The 18,606-nt window shown below is 41.0% G+C and overlaps 1 protein-coding gene across 4 annotated transcripts in view; it reads right to left on the bottom strand.

Annotated features, from left to right (window-relative positions):
• The window catches only part of LRBA (LPS responsive beige-like anchor protein), a 402,779-nt gene that overhangs the window by 351,665 nt on the left and 32,508 nt on the right, over window positions 1-18,606 (bottom strand). For all 4 annotated transcript variants that reach the window (XM_050327298.1, XM_050327300.1, XM_050327299.1 and 1 more), the window contains exons 2-4: window positions 4,109-4,340; window positions 3,874-3,974; window positions 1,727-1,822 (exon numbers count right to left, since the gene is read on the bottom strand). In XM_050327298.1, coding sequence (XP_050183255.1) covers window positions 1,727-1,822; window positions 3,874-3,974; window positions 4,109-4,340 — 429 coding nt within the window. The remainder of the gene's footprint in view (window positions 1-1,726; window positions 1,823-3,873; window positions 3,975-4,108; window positions 4,341-18,606) is intronic.

The following is an 18,606-nucleotide window of genomic DNA, read 5'->3' as shown; positions in this document are numbered from 1 at the left end:
TAAGCATGAAACTTTGAACATAATTTTTCATCCTACAATTTTAGAAGCAAAAGTGTTGACATACTTGAATTCCTACAGAAGATTTTGCACAGAGTTTTCCAACTACCTGTTTAGTCTCAAATTCTTTTTCAAGTGAACACCACAGAGCTCAAAAATTAACTATTTGGCTGCTTGAACAATTACAAAAAGACTAATCATGGCTAAATATAATCTTTTTCAGTGTTGTTCTGCATATAAATGTCTAGGATCTATGTTTTCTCAGAGAATTCTTCTAAGCAATATATGTTATTCACATCATCTGACCACTAAAAATAATTATAAATGGCACAAGTGCAACGACTCCTAGTTCAATACTTTCTGTGGTTTCACTAGCAAAGGTAGACGTAAGGTTGTACTGGGTATGTGTGGTGAGGTTTTGGTAGTGGGGGGCTACAGGGGTGGCTTCTGTAGAAAGCCTCTAGAAGCTTCCCCCATTTCCAGCAGAGACAATGCTCCAAGATGGAGCTGGCCAAGGACGAGCCTGTCAGCGATGGTACAGCACCTCTGGGATAAAATACTTAACAAGGGAATGGCAACTTCAGCTGGAGAGGGGAGTGAGAACTGTGAAAGAAACAGCTCTGTAGATACCAAAGCCAGCGCAGAAGGAGGGGGAGGAGATGTTACAGCCACCACCAGAGCTGAGATTTCCCTGCATCCTGTGGTACAGACCATGGGCAGGAAGCTGTGGCCCTGCAGCCCATGGAGGTCAGCAGTGGAACAGAGATCCACCTGCAGCCTGTGCAGGAGCCCCACACCAGAGCTGGTGGAAGCCCAAAGGAGGCTGTGACCCCGTGACAAGCCCACGCTAGAGCAGGTTTGCTGGCAGGGCTTGTGACCCTGCGTGGAACCCACGCTGGAGCAGCCTCCTCCTGAAGAACTGCAGTGAGTGAGCAGGACTCACACTGGAGAAGTGCTATCTCAACAGGTAGAACTCCAGAGGAAGACTCTGAGGAGGAGAGCAGCAAAGACAAGATGTGATGAACTGACTGCATTCCCCATTCCCTGTCCCCCTGAGCCACTCAGGGGCAGGAGACAGAGAAATCAGGAGTGAAGTGGAGTCTGGGAAGAAGGAAGAAGTGGGGGAGGTGTTTCTAAGATTTAGTTTTTATGTCTCATTACCCCTCTCTGATTTGATTCTTACTAAACTAATGTCCCCAAGTTGAGCCTGTTTTGCCTGTGACAGCAATTGAGCGATCTCTCCCTGTCCTCATCTCAACCCACAAGCCTTTCATTGTATTTTCTCTCCCCTGCCCAACTGAGGAGGGGAGTGATAGAGCAGCTTTGGTGGGCACGTGGTATCCACAGCCAAGGCCAATCCACCAGAAAGCCACTCTCACACATACTGGATATTAACACAAGCACCATTCTTACAGAAACAAGAGGGGGGAAAGCAGGTAGATTCTCCTTGCAACAAGATTTAACTGAACCAGTCTCTGAAAAAAAATAACGAAATCCAAAAAAGCAGCCTCATTTATATCCATTCTTTGTGTAACAGTATTTGTCCTTCTATAGAGATATTGCACAAGCATGAGTTATTCAGGCACAATGTAGGTGTTGGGCAGAGAAAAAAAAATCTGATTAAAACTCTTATGACAATGACAGATGAGACAGAGAACACCACAAATGAAAATAACCAACGGCCATAACAGAAAAACAAATGAACAAGAGACTTAAAATATCTACATACTGCAGCACTTTTTCCTGGAAAGTTGAAGAAGGCATCAGGTCCATACTTCTGAGGCATGTGTTTTAACACAGACAGCAACTTCCCAGCATGTGGTGGCTGACAAAGAGAATTATTACACTCGTAAATAAATAAAACAAACCTATAAGAAATACTATAAACACACAAAAAAATTAATTTTGAGACATTTTAAAACTTGAAGACAATTAATTAGGTAACTTAACTAGGGATTTAAAGGCCAGAGCCACTTTTACCCAGCACAAACTAAACCGACCCTGAATCTTGGTTCCTCGCTCTATCCGTTCATTCCCATCAGCAGTCTGTGTGACTCTAAGCTGAAGAAAATTAAGTGATTCACATGAAAACTAATTCAGGAAAAACAAATGCAAACTAATTTTTAATTACAGCTCTTCTGGACTGTGGTAGCATGAAGCCTGTGCCAGCACAAGGGACATGGGGAATACCTAGCAAAAGGAGGACCAGAAGACAGGATTATTTTCATCAAGACTACAGTTATAAACCACATTAAACTGACTTGTAAGTCCATGGAGAAAGATTAAAGTCTCAAGGGTAGTTTGGAGCACCTGAACTGAGTGCTCAGTGTGAATACTTAACACTGCCCCACCATCCTAATTCTGCATTGATTCTGTTGTAATACTCAGTAACTATAAACTCCAAATCAAGTATATGAGCAACAGAAGTACAACAGAAGTACAGCAAATACCGGTCACAGTCACAGGACAATTTCATGTGTCTTCTTTAGCATATTGAAACCTTCTGGAAGACCTCTTTTTGAACTACAATTTTATAATTCTGATATTTTCCTGAAAGTGCCCTTTCTCCCCCTCTTGTAAAAACAGTCAGCCTCTGAAAACTAAGCATTGCATGACATGTTGCAAGTATTTCAAATGTACCAAAATTACAGTCAGCTAAACAGCTGACTCCTGAATTCAAATTGAGGAGGAAATGCTGAGAACTGCTTAGATGTCTTCAGTGCTATAGAATTTGACCAGGTAATTTGTGTAGTAGCAAAATACTTGGTATCCTTATAGCATTGCTGATTTTAAGATTTATGGAGCTGCACAACTCCTTAGCAATGCAACAGTGGCATTTTTCTCATTCTTTCCTCTGCATTTAGTCTTTAATAAAGAAAGGAAATTAAATGCAAATAGCAGAGAGACAGGAAATGAAAAAGTTAATGTTAAATAGGCCACTTTAATTCATCTATGATTAAATAATGCTCTGTATGTTCAATTAAGTTTCAATTATCTGTGAAGTTTAGAGTATTCTTATTTAAGCAGGTTAAAGTCTCCAAACTTATTTATTTCAAAGGGTCTTTTAAAATTTGCTGTATTAGGTGTGCATACTTGTTGTTATATTGAATACTCTTTTTTAAAATTATTTGAGTCAACAAAGACACTGTGCTACCTTTTCTCTACACTAGGCAGACTATTTAGATATAACAAGAGCTGAATCAAAATTCAAATCAGGAAAAATGATTGTTAAAATAATTTCCAAGTCCAACAAAACAACTCATTGTTAGACAAAACTTTATCCAGTGGCATCTACAACATACACATTTTTACTTTCAGGAATGAGGTTCTGAACAGTAAAAGGAGACCCTCCTCTCCCTTTCTATTTTACACAGGAACAGGAGAAAAATGATAAAATTTTTCAGTGGAATTTATTTCCTTCAATTCAGTTTCTGCCAAAAATTCTCACTTGGCTAACCGGATAAGTTTTTTCAATCTTCAGGTAAACAGAGCAATGTGAAAATATGAGCAGATGGAACTGCCCGTGTAGGCATTTTTAATTTATTTCTGTCTCATGACTTAACCAAAAAAAATAATAAGCCTTTTTCCTTCAATTGCACATACCTGGAATCACAAAAATAAAATCATATGCATAAAAACACTTGTTTACAATCCAGTCCACAGATATAAGAGGAAATTTAATTTCATCATCTACTCTCTGTATTTTAATTGCTTGTAGGTAAAAAGGTTCATTGATATAGTGCAAGTAAACTTCCTGTATTTTTGGTACATTCAAAATTTATCATAAAGTTTATGAACAAGTCTTAACTCGTGAACATAAGGAAAAAACATAAGCAATACCACAAAAAATGGTTTCAGTTTTGTGTTTTCTCTTACCCATCTCCCTTTTTCTCCTTGAAGCTTGCTGAAGAACAACTTTAGCTCTCGAACTGTCAAGTTATAGCTGGCCAACACACCCAGCATATCCACTAAGAGATCTGAAAAGGAAAAAGAACAGCCACGTAACTGCTTGATAGAATGCAGTGTTAAATTTCTATCATTTAATTAATGTGTCCACGAGGTTTTACGTAGAAGGAACACAGTTTGAGTCATACACTGGGTGACACTGTACCTGCGATCATGTTGTCAGCTCTGTCGATCCTCTTGAGCACTTGTTCAACCAGCCCCACTTCTGTGCACGCCTGCAGATTGCGGATGCTTTTCTTCAGGATTGCTGTAAACATGCTCCACACCTCAGCCTGGCACGTCACGTCACACTTATCCAGCAAGTCCACCATGCAGGTGATGCCCTCTACTTCTTGGATGATAAAGTTCATTTCTAAGTCAAATTGGCCTCCAACAAGCTTTCAGACAAAAAAATTTAAAAAAAAAAACCAACTTCAGACAACGTGTATCAAAGTACTATTCCATGTTTGAAGTTATTCATTCTGCAAGAAGAAAACTATCAAAGAAGCAGGCTAAAAAAAAAAAAAATGAGGCCAGCATCAATATATTGTCTAATTTTATCTTCTGTTTCAAGTTCTATTAAGTAACAAAGGTGCTGCTAAGGTGTCACCTACTATTAGACAATGGCTGCAGAAAGACATTTGGGTAGTTTAAGACACAGGTGTCCTGAGTTGCCCCACACAGCTGAAGACATCAAGTGGGTGTTCTAAAACAGGTGAGAGTGACAAAGCAGCCAAGATTCCTTAAGTGGCCTGGAGTGCCCTAAGAGCTTTCCTTTGCATGTGCTTAACACTCCTCAGGTAAGAGAGCAATTCTAGCCAAAAGGAGCTGATGCACATCAGAAATACTGACACTTATGAACACCTAAGAGACATTCCTGAGATACTGAATAAAGCTAGTTAAGTAGGACCTGCCAGATTCATTAGCAGTCACAGCTACTAAAAGGAAGCAAAGGCTTGCTATATTTGCATGAATGTGGAACAGCAGCACCATTCCAAGCCTTTGACAATGCTTTGGGTATGACACTTAAATCCTGTAATATTTCAGGTCTCCTAGAGGCATGAATTATTTGAACATACTCTCAGTAACTAACCACATATGTGTGTGCCAAGAAGGTGAAGTGGGGAGAGAAAACAACTGCTCCAATCATTCGTCTACTCAATAAAATAAAAATTCCAACTTAAAGAAAGATGGATTGTATTAACTAAACTCCTTTATCCCAATTCCCTCTCTCCACTTTTAACATTTCTTTTCGATTTTAGAACTGTATAACAATAGCGATCACTGAATCACAGAATATGCTGAGCTGGAAGGAACCCACAAGGATCACCAAGTCCAACTCCTGGCCCTGCACAGGACCATCCCCAAGAGTTACACCATGTGCCTGAGAGTATCATCCAAACACTTCTTGAACTCTGTCAGCCTTGGTGCTGTGACCACCTCCCTGGCAAGCCTGTCCCAGTGCCCAACCACCCTCTGGGTGAAGAACCTTTTCCTAATATCCAACCTAAACGTCCTCTGACACAACTTCAGGTCATTCCCTCAGGGCCTGTCACTGGTGGCCACCGATAAGAGACCAGTGCCTGCCCCTCCTCTTCCCCTCATGAGGAAGTTGTAACTGCAGTGAGGTGTCCCATCAGTCTCCTCTTCCCCAGGCTGAACAGACCAAGTGCCCTCAGCCGCTCCCCACACAGCTTCCCCTCAAGGCCCTTCACCATCTTGACTGACCTCCTTTGGACACTCTCTAATAGCTTAGTGTCTTTCTTATGTTGCAGTGCCCAAAACTGCCACAGTATTCACGGTGAGGCCATGCTTGCCCATTATATACCAGCATACAAACAGGGGTGCAGATCGCATCAACTCAAATTATCAAAATGGACTCATGCTCAGAAGTATTTCAGCTTGTTCTCACTTCTAAAAATTTGTTTAATAAAAGACATTATTTCTGTCCTAAATGGTGTTCCTTTCACAACCTTTGACCATCAACAGCCTCAGTGCTGTCACTGCTGAAGTCATACGTGTCAAAACTGCCCCAAAATGCACATACTAACTTGCTTCCATATTAGCTCTGACGGCTTCTTGCAGCTAGTCAGGATCCAAAGGTAAACTTACCCAATGGAACAGAATATACGCTCTTCATTAACCACTGAAATTACCATACATTTTCCTCAAGTGTCTAAATCTTGTCACTTTGAAGAAGCAATCTCTGGACTTCTGGGCATAAATCAGTAATGCCAAACACCACAAGAAGCAGAGAAAGTTACTGCCTTTATGACAGAATAGACAATGTCTCGCGGCAACAATTTCTAAACAGTAATTTACACTTTTCCATTTTCTCCCCTCTTGGTCTTGAAAAATAATTATGCAATTTACTATCAGATGCTTCCTTCATATGTAGGGAAACTGTAGGAACTGAATGGGGAGACCTGAATTATATTCCCAGGTTCTCTATATCAACTCACGCTGTCAACTCCAACAAATCTATCAAATCATTACCATTCTCCAAGCCTTAGTTTTCCCCTTCCAAAAGATGGAGCAGAGGCCTACCTCAAGAAAGCTCTGTAAGGCAGAATTCAAGGGAAAATGTTGAGCAGAATGAATTAACAAAGAATTATCTCAAAACAAATGCAAAGAAAAGAGGACAACCCCCTTAAATAAAACCTGAACAGAGCATTTGAAAACATAAAATCTATAACCAATGTTACACTTCATTTTACACTAAATTTATCCTCTACAAAACTGAGGTATTCCTCAAGAAACTGCTCTCCTTCTTACCATGAAGGTAAGAAATAAAGAAAATACTGCATTCTGTGTAGAGAAAGAACAGCTGAAGGTTAAATTCTAGTCACAAACCACCTGCTAATTCTTAACAAGAAATTCAACTCTTTATGCATTTGGTTTTAACTATCAGCCAACCATCAATTATCACACCAAAACCATATACAGCAACTAGAGGTGACCTTACCTTCACCCTATAGTCTACACCACCAATCTTTCACTTTTGGCTAGATGCACTATTATCAGTAACCACCCATCCAGGAAGCTGTCAAATTAGGTTTCCAATCTAATCTGCAAACACAAGCATTTCAGCAAGTACATTCGAGAAATAATATGCTCGGGTAAAAAAGTAATTCCCGTTTTAACACTTCCTTTAAGGGAAGTGAGGGGAAAAAAAAAGAAAAGAAATTACCCAGAGAAAGCAGAATCCCCAAGGCACAGTGCAGCTGATGCACTGTATGTATGCACCCCCATTAGATACACATAAGCACACACCCCCCCCCAAAGTATGTCATATTAACCCTTTCTAATGGTGATTTGAAACTGATCAACCTTCAAAACACAAATTTGTTTCCAATGACAGGGATCATAATCCAGGTCCAGGCGTTGGCTAGTTATTATCTGAGCTGCAGTAATGGCTGTGCACAGCAAAATGTAATCTTCCCAAATGTCACAGTAAGTTATGAATATCTGAGCAGCTTAATGCACCTTACTAGCCATGAAGTGTGAGAATGTAATCTTATTACCTTTTTTATGGTTGTATTTTTTTGAATAATGTAGCCTTTGAACTGATGTATAGTCTTTCCTTGCACTTTAGCATGATTTGGTCCCCTATGTCGCACAGTACATTTTTCAAAATTCTCCAATTCAACGTATTTTAAGTCCTATGCTGAGCTGCATAAACAATCTTTATAGCAACCTACAGGGTGGCATAACGTTTTCTTTCTTCAGCATGTGGAATTAAATGCAAGCTTACAGGAATGGCTTTAAAGGGCAGTATTCAAATATATCCTCACAAATTTTAGATTTTGCTAGCTATATTTACCTTCAAAAATATATATAAAACAAGCCAACAGCTCAAGCTTTTGGTAAAATGTTTCTACATTTGGCTGACTGAGAACAGGGAGCAATTTTTAACTACACATGCAAAGAGTGTCATTTATTTTTTTTCCTTCAGAGAATTAAACTAATGAGAATTCAACATAATAGCACTAATTTTAAGTAAAAAGTAGCATTACAACACTTCTAAATAGAACCAAAAAGCCAACTGAAACACACAAAACCTCTCTTCGCAAGGAAGTGATCCAAGATATAAAAGAGATGGTGCTCTGCTTGGGTGAGCAACCACCAAACTAAAGCATGCAGAAAACAGATCAAAATAAGCTCAATCAAGGTCCACTTTCCTCAAAGATCATGAACTAGATTATTAATCTAATTTAAATTATTTCTCCCATTAACAGACATAAAATATTTTAAAAGCTTTTAAGAAAACGTGAAAAAAGGTATTTCAATGACCTATAACATAAAAAAAAAGAAACTAATTCCAAAATGAGCATTTCTCCTGGAAAAGCCAATTTGGTTACACCTGGGAGAACTGCAGGGCTGGATCTCCTCTTTTTCACCTCAAACTTCCCAAAAAGACTTCACTTCTACAAAGCTTCCTCATCGTTCTGGTTTTTTGATAACTGAGACACTGAGTACTCGCTTTGTTCCCTGAAGCCTGGTGAAGGACTATCAACCAAACTGTGACCTCCCTTTACCTCAAGACGATGATTCTGTAACCTCAGAATTCCTTCTTTAATATATTGAAAACGTATTAGAGGAGTATATAAATATACACTATAAAGGAGTATGGACAATGACTATGCAGTGGAAAACATCTATCCCATGAACTAAAAAACCACAGTCAAATAGGCTGACTCGATCTCAGTGAAAATTTTTAAAGTTTATGCTTAATAGGAACCTGCAAAGCTGCACATAAAAAGCCTTAAATCTTAAATCTATTCATAAAATTAGGGTACTTACACAAGATAAACACTAAGAACAATGTGCTGAAGCTGAATCAACTGCTAATTCAACAATTAAAGGTTTTATATACACCCTACTTTCTACCTCTGATCACAAAATAACCATGTTATCCCAAGTGATTCTATTTTTAATGCAATTTTACATCATCTCACTTAACCCAAGGCTGAAAAAAAACCCCAAACAACCACAAAAAAACCCAACCAAACAAGAAACCCCTGTGTTTTTCAACCCTTGATGACCGAGCCTGAATGCAGCTTATGGAAAACACAAACAAGATGGATTCATTTTAGCCATAATGTCCCTGAGTAATAACAAATAAAATATTCTACATTTACTCTTATATTCCACCAAAGAAATAATCCATCTCCTTGAGTCCATCCCCTTTCACGTATTCAGAAACTCAAAACAAATGTACTGATCATCAAAAATAATGCCAAAGATTTGGGAAGTATCAGAACTGAAATCTCTTTAGGGTAAGAGTGTCGTAGGGTGATCCCAAGCTATTCAAATCCCCTAAGGGCACACAATAAACATCAAAAGTCAGCACCATGGTACGTATCCTGGGTGTGATAAAAAGGTGGTTGTGATTTGGAAAGGATTCTACAAAACAGAAGAGGAAAAATATGGGGAAAGAGAGAAACTCATACATACTAATTTGCAGCAATACATTCTCTGTCCATCACCCCTCACTTTTCCATGTAGTCTTTTCTATCACTAATGTAAGGTGGTGAGGTGAGGACACATCAAAATCTGAGTCCTAAGGAGATCTGGCAGGAATGCCTGTAGATCGTTTGGATAAGTATATCAAACTGTGACATTAGCATGAACATCAAGTCAGTGGAATCATGACAAACAGGGCTCAGGCCCAGAGAGGTCAATAGGGAGGCACGAAAGAAGCAGAAAAAGCCTGGATGTCAACTTTCATTATATCGCTACTATAATGCAGTAGAAAAACTAAGCACAAAGACCCACTCAAGAAAGGTAAGATCATAACCTTCCAGCAAGATGCAGATGATTTAAAGCCACTTGCTACCTTAGCACAAAGTTCTAAAGTAAAGCGAGACCACGAATTTGCAAGTGACTCTTTCATAGAATAGAATCATAGAATCAGTTGGGTTGGAAAGGACCTCTGAGATCATCACGTCCAACCCTTGATCCACGACCACCACAGTTACTAGACTATGGCACTCAGTGCCACATCCAGTCTCTTCTTTAAGACCTCCAGGGACGGAGAATCCACCACTTCCCCGGGTAGCCCATTCCAATGCCTGATTATCCTCCCTGTAAAGAATTTCTTTCTAATATCCAACCTAAACCACCCCTAGCAGAAATTAAGACAATGTCCTCTTGTCTTACTGATAGCTGCCTGGGAGAAGAGACCAACCCCCACCTGGCTACAACCTCCTTCCAGGTAGTTGAAGAAATTGATGAGATCTCCCCTGAGCCTTCTCTTCTCCAGGCTAAACAACCCCAGCTCCCTCAGCCTCTCCTCATAGGACTTGTGCTTGAGTCCCTTCACCAGCCTGGTTGCTCTTCTCTGGACCCGCTCCAGCACATCATTGTCTTTCCTGAACTGAGGGGCCCAGAACTGGACACAGCACTCCAGGTGTGGCCTCACCAGCGCAGAGTACAGGGGAAGGATCACTTCCCTGCTCCTGCTGGCCACACTGTTCTTGATGCAGGCCAGGATGCCATTGGCCTTCTTGGCCACCTGGGCACACTCTGGCTCATGTTCAGCCTCCTGTCAATCAGCACCCCCAGGTCCCTTTCCACCTGGCTGCTCTCCAGCCACTCTGTGCCCAGCCTGTAGCGCTGCAGGGGTTGTTGTGGCCAAAGTGCAGGATCCGGCACTTGGCCTTGTTGAACTTCATCCCATTGGAATCAGCCCAACTCTCCAGTTTGTCCAGGTCCCTCTGCAGAGCCCTCTTGCCTTCCAGCAAGTCAACACTCCCCCTCAACTTGGTGTCATCTGCAAATTTACTATTGGTGAACTCAATCCCCTCATCTAGATCATTGATAAAGATGTTAAACAGGACTGGGCCCAGCACTGATCCCTGGGGGACACCACTGGTGACCGGCCGCCAGCTGGATGCAGCCCCGTTCACCAGCACTCTCTGGGCCCGGCCCTCCAGCCAGTTCCTAACCCAGCACAGAGTGCCACTGTCCAAGACAAGGGCTGCAGCTTTTCCAGGAGTGTGCTGTGGGAGACAGTGTCAAAGGCTTTGCTGAATTCCAGATAGACACATCCACTGCCTTGCCCTCATCCACCAGGCGGGACACATCGTAAAAGGAGATCAGGTTGGTCAGACAGGACCTGCCCCTCCTATACCTGTGCTGGCTGGCTCTGATCCCTTGTCCATCCTGTAGGTGCCGTGTGATTGCATTCAGGATGATCTGCTCCATAACCTTGCCAGGCACTGAGGTCAGGCTGACAGGCCTGTAGTTTCCTGGTCCTCCTTCCAGCCCTTTTTGTAGATCAGCGTCACATTTGCCAACTTCCAATCGTCTGGGACCTCCCCAGAGAGCCAGAACTGTTGGTAAATGATGGAGAGCAGCTTGGTGAGCTCTTGCTCCAGCTCTTTCAGCACCCTTGGGTGGATCCCATCTGGTCTCATGGACTTGTGAGGATCCAAGTGGCTCAGCAGGTCGCTAACTGTTTCCTCCTGGATTATGGGGGGGCTATCCAGCCTCTTCTATAAGCCCCAGAAGCCAGCTGTCCTCAGGACAACCTCTCTTACTGTTGAAGACTGAGGTAAAGAAGGTGTTAAACACCTCAGGCTTTTCCTCATCTTTGATAACTGTGTTCCCCTCCATGTCCAACAAAGAATGGAGGTTTTCCTTGTCCCTCCTTTTGCTATTGATGTATCTGTAGAAAGACCTTCTGTTATCCCTAACAGAAGTGGCTAGACTGAGTTCAAATTGTGCCTTCATCTCTCTAATTTTCTTTCTACATGACCTAACTATATTCCTAAACTCTTCCTGAGTAGCCAACCCTTTAAACTTAGTTTAAAGCCCTCCTGATCAGCCCCACCAATTTATGGGCTATAGTCCTTTTGCTCATCTGATTTGAGGAGAGCCAGTACCTTGGAATTTGCCCCATGGTCAAAAAAACCAAAATTCCACCGGTGGCACCAATCCTTTAGCCACCTATTGATGAGATGGGTTTTCCTACTTCTCATTCATCCCTGCTACCGCAGGAACTGAGGCAAACACCACCTGTGTTCCTGTCCCATTAACTAATCAACCCAGTGCCTTGAAATCGTTTTTAATCTCCCTGGTACTTCTTCCATGAATGTCCTTGCTGCCAGCCTGGACTACCAGCAGTGGATAATAATCTGAGGGCCGAATTAGCTCAGGGAGTCTCCTGCTGATATCCCTCACCTGTGCCTCGGGAAGGCAGCAGACCTCCCTGTGGGATGAGTGTGGTTGACATATAGGACCTTCAGCTCCCCTCAGAAGGGAGTCACCAAATACGACTACCCTTCTCTTTATAGCTGTGGTTGTAATCTGTCTGGTAGATAGGGTGGAACCAGGAGACCCTCCAGATAGATATTTCTCCTGACTGTCCTCTACCTCATTCTCTGGGTCCGGGGCCTCATATCTGTTCTTTAAGGGCACCCAGGGAAGTGATGGTGTTCAGGAGGGAATCCTTTCACCTCTCTGATCAGGGACCTGTTTCCATTCCCTGCCACCTACTTGGTTTGCCCCATCTGCCTGATGGCAGCAGTGGCAGGGCCTCACTGTCTCCTGCTGAACTTCTTTTGGGGGTGAAAGGGTGTGACTCCACCAGTCAACTTCCCTTTCACTTTCCCTAATGCTTCTTAGCCTCACTACCTCTTCCGTGAGCTCTGCCACCAGGCACAGCAAATCATTCACCTGCTCGCATCGTACACAGACGCCGCTCACACTGTCCTCTGGTACTAATGCCAGGCTCAAACACTCTGCACAGCCAGAGATCTGAACAATTGCGTCCTTCTTGGTGTCCTTCTTGGGGGGTCCATCTGTGTTAACACACCCCTTGTGATAACAGCAGCAAAAGCTTTCACTTTTTTGGACACCGTTGCTGGCTTTAGTTGAGCAGGGGGGGAAGGAGGAAACAAAACACCAAAAAACCAAAACAAAATGAAACAAAGAACTAAAAAAACAACAATTACAATAACCACATCCCTGTGCCCACATCCCCATTTGCCTGCTCCTGTTCACTGGTGCTCCTAGCAGGCATTTAAATCCGTCATGGATGGGCTGGAAGGAAAGATTCTACTCCAGATTCTTCTTTACTGTCCTGTTAAGTCTTGCTCCAACTCTGGACTTGCTGTCTCCCAGGTTCAAACAAAATTAAAGGCAATTCAAAAACCAAAAGCCATCAGACAAAGAGCAAACAGGTATTTTTTGAGCAGAAAACCACAAACTTTTCCTGCTGATGCCTCAGGCTCCTGTCACCAATTTCTCCCCATCCAACACTACCCAACAGTTACACTACAAAAAAAGAATACTAATAGCACTAAATTACTCTGCTTTATAAAGGGAAAAAAAAGATGTTAAGGAAGAAAGACAAAAAATTATTCTTACTTAGCTGCTTTGTCTGTATTGCCAAGTTCCTAACAAAGGCTACACCTTCATTTAACTGGTAAATAAGAAATCCATTCTAAACCAGGTATAGCAACAGTGGCATTGCACAACAACACTGCACCTGCTTTAACCCCAGTGCATTTATAGGATTCTACTGTTATTAACTATGATCCAAGCTGGATCATTCAGGAAAAAACATTCCCATTGCTTCCCTGCATAGGGATGCAACAGAAATGTTCTGTGTTAAAATAAGATTTCTTCAAATGTGTCTCTTGTTTGGAAAACTTCCTAAAAGTAAGTCGAACAAGCCCCCACAAGGTGTTAAGAGTCTACTGCTGCCACCTAACGTTGTATTTGAGACTGTTAGCCCAGCATTACACACTTTTAACACAAAGCCTCAGCACGGTATCATTCTCTTCCTCCCCAGGACACCTTTGTATCCAGCAGCTTATACCCCATGCTCTGTCACAATGAAGAAAGAAAGCTGCATCTCGAGGAAATAAGACAGGATAAAATTTCAAAGTAGTAGAAGGGTTTACTTTAAGTCTTGCTTTTTATAAAACCAGAGGTTCTTCAACTTTGCAAAAGCAACTACAGAAGGCATACAATTTACCCAATTTACACAGGAAAGAGTAGCAAATATTTCCTACCCAGTTTATCTGAGACACAAATCAGTTCATTAAAACTTTTCTTTAAAAATGCACTGAGCTGTGCATACATGAGAATTACTCTCTCAGCCAAAATAACAAATGCACAACAGCAAAACTCTTGACCACATAGGTACAACACATCTGAAGCACCTTCCTGGTGATGACATTTACCTGTGGGTTTCTCCTTCCCAACAGAAGGGGACGGACAGGGGAAATAAGCAATTTTAGAATATAATTATGCTGTAACCAATGATGTTTTATTTACCCGAGCTAATAATATAATATTTTCACTCTGTTTTCAATCATTTCGATGTCAGATTAGTCCACTAACATGATTAGCTCAGTTTGTAGTGTGCAGTCAAAGTCCCAGTGCAAACAGAGCAATGCAAGGAAGAATTAGCCCTATGTAATGTTTTTAAATATGGGGGCAAGGAGAATAGCACTATGAATTTTAAATTTTATACTTTTTGGGTTTGATGTATTTTAGAAAGAGCTATTAAACATTTTTTTTTAAAGTACATGCCAAAAATTTAAATTCAGTATCTTATAAAGGGAACAGTCCCACTTTTAAGTTAAACAATTAGCAGAGTTAAATTTTATCCTGCACAACCAGGAAAAACAATTCTACATTTATTTTCTCAGTTTGGTATCCATTCAAAAAGTGACCTCAGTTCAAATTAAAAACAAATACCGCATTTGAACTCCAAACAGTTAAATCACTCAGCTGGCTTTTAAGGTCTCTTCCAATCCAAGACATTTTACGATTCTATGATATCACTGTGCACTGTGCTTCTGTCTTCCCTTCTAGAAATTAAACATATTCCAAAGATGAAAGGCATAAACAAGTCCAATATTGAGAATTTTACCCTTCTCCCAATCTTCACTGACCCATCAAGAGGTGATATAAAAAGGATTGCCAAGAACATGACACCAAACAGGAGTACCAGAGGCTCAGGGAACCACCCTGGCACAGACCAAACAGTGGATATACCCAGCAAACCTGTAGGCCACTGGAAAACTTCAGTAAAGAAAACAGGAGATGGGATAAACGGATTCCTCTGATGAAAAATGCTGACCACAGGGGCCCTTCGCTCCTGAGGAGACCACAAGGTTCTAAGCTTTCTTTCAAATCACTGAGGAAACAAAGAACTACCAAGTTGACTTTTTGCAAGTCAAACAAATTTCAAGACTAAATTTGATCACACTTTAAACAGTGGCTTAAAGGTGCATTTACAAAACCCGGTAGTACTTGTTTGACTTATATTAAATATCTCTATAGATATGACCACAGACTATATTTAAATCCAGACCAAATTCCTATCTTTCCAGTACCTGTATTAGCAGCACTAAATTCTGCCTTTGTTTTAATTAACTTTTTTTCAGTGTACCTTAGCCTGTGATACTGCTTAAGACATACAAGAAAGATATGACTCCAAGAGATGGTTTAATAACATGCAAATTTGTAGCTCCATGCAGAAAATGAAATATCCTAAATCTTTACATCACATCAGATTCATATGTGCATTGAAAGCAAATAAATCATTTAAACCACGATACAGAGAACCTTTTTAAATTTGCATTTATCTACAGTAAATACTGCCATGTTCTTTAATAGCTTGCTAGTGCAATCTTAGCAAAGTAATGATTTATGGTTTTGACATTTTAAAAATCAGAAATCTGTCATTTTATGACATCCAGTAGAAAGTCAGCTCGAGTTACATTACTCTGAATTTAAACTCAAATGCATGAAACACATATAGCAAAGCACTGTACCAACTGTCCATTCATTATTGCAGCACTTCCCTCCCTAGCTACACATCTAAAAGTTATTCTAACATTTTTACTTCAAATAAAAATACATTTTTTTCAGGAACCAGACACGGGTAACTTCATCAAGCACTTAACTTTTTGTCAATTCTAGAAATATCACCCATTAGCAAACAAAACCAATCTGCTGTACACTGAGAGACACAGACCAACCATACCTCAGTCACCAAGCTGCACAGGTCTGCATCATGTCCTGTCTTAAGGAAGGAGCCCAAAAGACAACATTTCTTAATACCACATTAATCCACAAGTTCAGAGTGGGAAACAAACCCTACAGTCAGGATGACTTCACAGGGAATACCCTCCTTGTGCACACCTCCATCAGTCAAGACATTTACAGTGCATGCTGTGGGCAGAAGTGAATTCATTCAGCCCACAGGCCAAGTCAGAAAAAACCCAACACTGACACCACACCTGAACAAATATAACTGTGGTTCACATATACTTAAAAATAAGGGCCCACACAGAAGTTAGACAGGTAGGTTAAAATGATCAAAGACTGATTCCCAGTGGCAAAGAACAGAACCTTCTCTTGCAATGGCCAGTGAAAGAAAAAAAATTCAAGTCCAATCAAAGATTTTGAGACACCTAGAAAAACAAAAAACCACTTACCTGAAACAATTTGTCCAGGCTTTCTTGCAATCAAATTACATTTTCTAACCTGCTTAGTATTCAGCATCTGAACAAACTAACTTTTATTGGGGGTGCATGGTCAACATTGATTTTTACTGATGGGGTAGATGCCAGAGAACAGGCAATATATCCCCATATTTTTCTCCAGAAATGGTAGACCTGTCTGGTATTTTACAGTGGATCGAGGGTCAGGGGTAGGAAGCCACCACTCTTTACAGAATCTAAAGTTTGCATCCTGCAAGTCTTACACAAGCAATTCTTTGCAGAACTTTGTAACTTTTGACTTAAAGTGGATATCCATTTAGTGATACTTGCAAAGTACATTTTTTAAAAAAGTGTGTAGCAGTTGAATTCTAGGAGTAAAAGGAAGGTTATGAGTTTATTCTAGAAAACATGTGTAAAAATATTTTGCCAGCTTGTAGAGACTAAGGAGTAACAGCTACAAGGGGGAAAGGCAAAGTAAACAAAGGAAATCACAGAAAACTAACAAAAGAGAACAAGTTCCAGACACGGAATTGTGTAAGAATAACAAAGAATAAACTTACATGGGAAATAAACTGAAGCTCAAAAAGTCAAGAAAGAACACAGGATGAAGTGATTAATCAGTTTACTTATAATGTTCTGGCAGGTTTTATCAGATTTAGCAACCATAAAGTCAAGTATTTCCCATCCTGCTGAAAGGCACAGCCCCTCCTATAGCACGTGCCAGAAGCAAATGTGTGACAGCTCCTCCACTGCCCTCACATTTCACAGCTCAGCGGACAAGTTGCAGTGAATTTCAGCACAACTAAAGGCACCAGGTTACAAATTCCTACAGAAACAAAGAACCAGCACATCTGCTTCTGTCATTTCTGGCACTGCCTCGATCCAGAGCAGCTGGAAAACACCATACTTGCCTTCTCAGGACTGGCAGAGAGTGCTGCCACAGCTACAGCAGAGACAGTGACGAGTTTGGACGTAAGAAATGCTAAATGATACACTACAGGAAACGTAACATTCAGCTTTCCAATTTTTTTCCATTTTTTAGATTTTCTGTAGCTGTGATCAACATGGGAAAACCGTGCAAATGATCCTGGCTAGAACAAAGAACAATAAATAACAGCCTTTTGTTTATTCTTACCAAGAAATTACTTTTTTTGCCTTCAGATTTCACCCCACCTTCTTGCCCCCCTCAGATTTTTGCCACTCCACTGCTTAGAGTTTAAAAATGGATATTATTGGAAGCCAGTGTATTAAGTGTTCTGAAACATTGCTAAACTAATGATTTCTACTAACTACACCAGAGGAAAAAGCTCCCTTTGTGAGAACAGGTACATCAGCAAAGCCACCGCAACTACACCATTTTATTTCTTTCAATTCCCACGAAACAATACTGAAAGCAAGGACAGAAATATGACCCTGATAATGTTTGTTACAAGTGGCTTACGTTTCTGTCTTTGCAAAACATTTTAAAGCTTTCCCTCCTCCCTGATTTGCCACAACACTGGTTGGTTGGGTTTTTTCCTGCTAGTGTAGAAGCTACTGCTACTAGTACTATTACTCCAAGGCGCCAACCCATCTTGATTTCTCCCTTGTCCCTGTTCTCAGCACGTAACAATGACTGAATGCAAATTGTCTCCAAGGAATAGGTACAACTGTAAAGGAGAGGAAAAAAACCTCACAAAACCATAAAGAAACAAGTAAAGAAAGACGATTAGTGTTGCATATGTTATCACTATCACCTACAAATACACTCTCCTGTTTACAATGGCCCCGCTCTTCTTCAGGTAAGTTCTTCCCCTAATAAATTCCGGTTGTTCTCTTAATCACCCTGTAGGACAACTTTTTTTCCACTTGGCTTTTTCCACTTTCATAGAAAACAATGTATTTCTGACTTAGCTGTACAATATCTGCCCACACAACCTGAAAGGAGGTTGTAGCCAGGTGGGCGTCGGTCTCTTCTCCCAGGCAACCAGCGGTAGGACAAGAGGGAACAATTAAATTGTGCCAGGAGAGGTTTAGTTGGATATTAGGAAGGAATTTTTTACAGAGAGAGTAATCAGACATAGGAATGGGCTGCCCAGGGAGGTGGTGGATTCACCATCCCTGGAGGTTTTTAAGATGAGACTGGATGTGGCACTGAGTGCCGTGGTCTGGTAACCACGGCAGGGTTGGACCAAGGGTTGGATTTGATGGTCTC

The sequence above is a fragment of the Myiozetetes cayanensis genome, unplaced genomic scaffold (genome assembly GCF_022539395.1).
Source record: "Myiozetetes cayanensis isolate MyiCay16 unplaced genomic scaffold, myiCay2020 scf33, whole genome shotgun sequence".
NCBI classification, from domain to species: Eukaryota; Metazoa; Chordata; class Aves; order Passeriformes; family Tyrannidae; genus Myiozetetes; species Myiozetetes cayanensis.
This window is presented reverse-complemented; position numbering and strand designations above follow the sequence as displayed.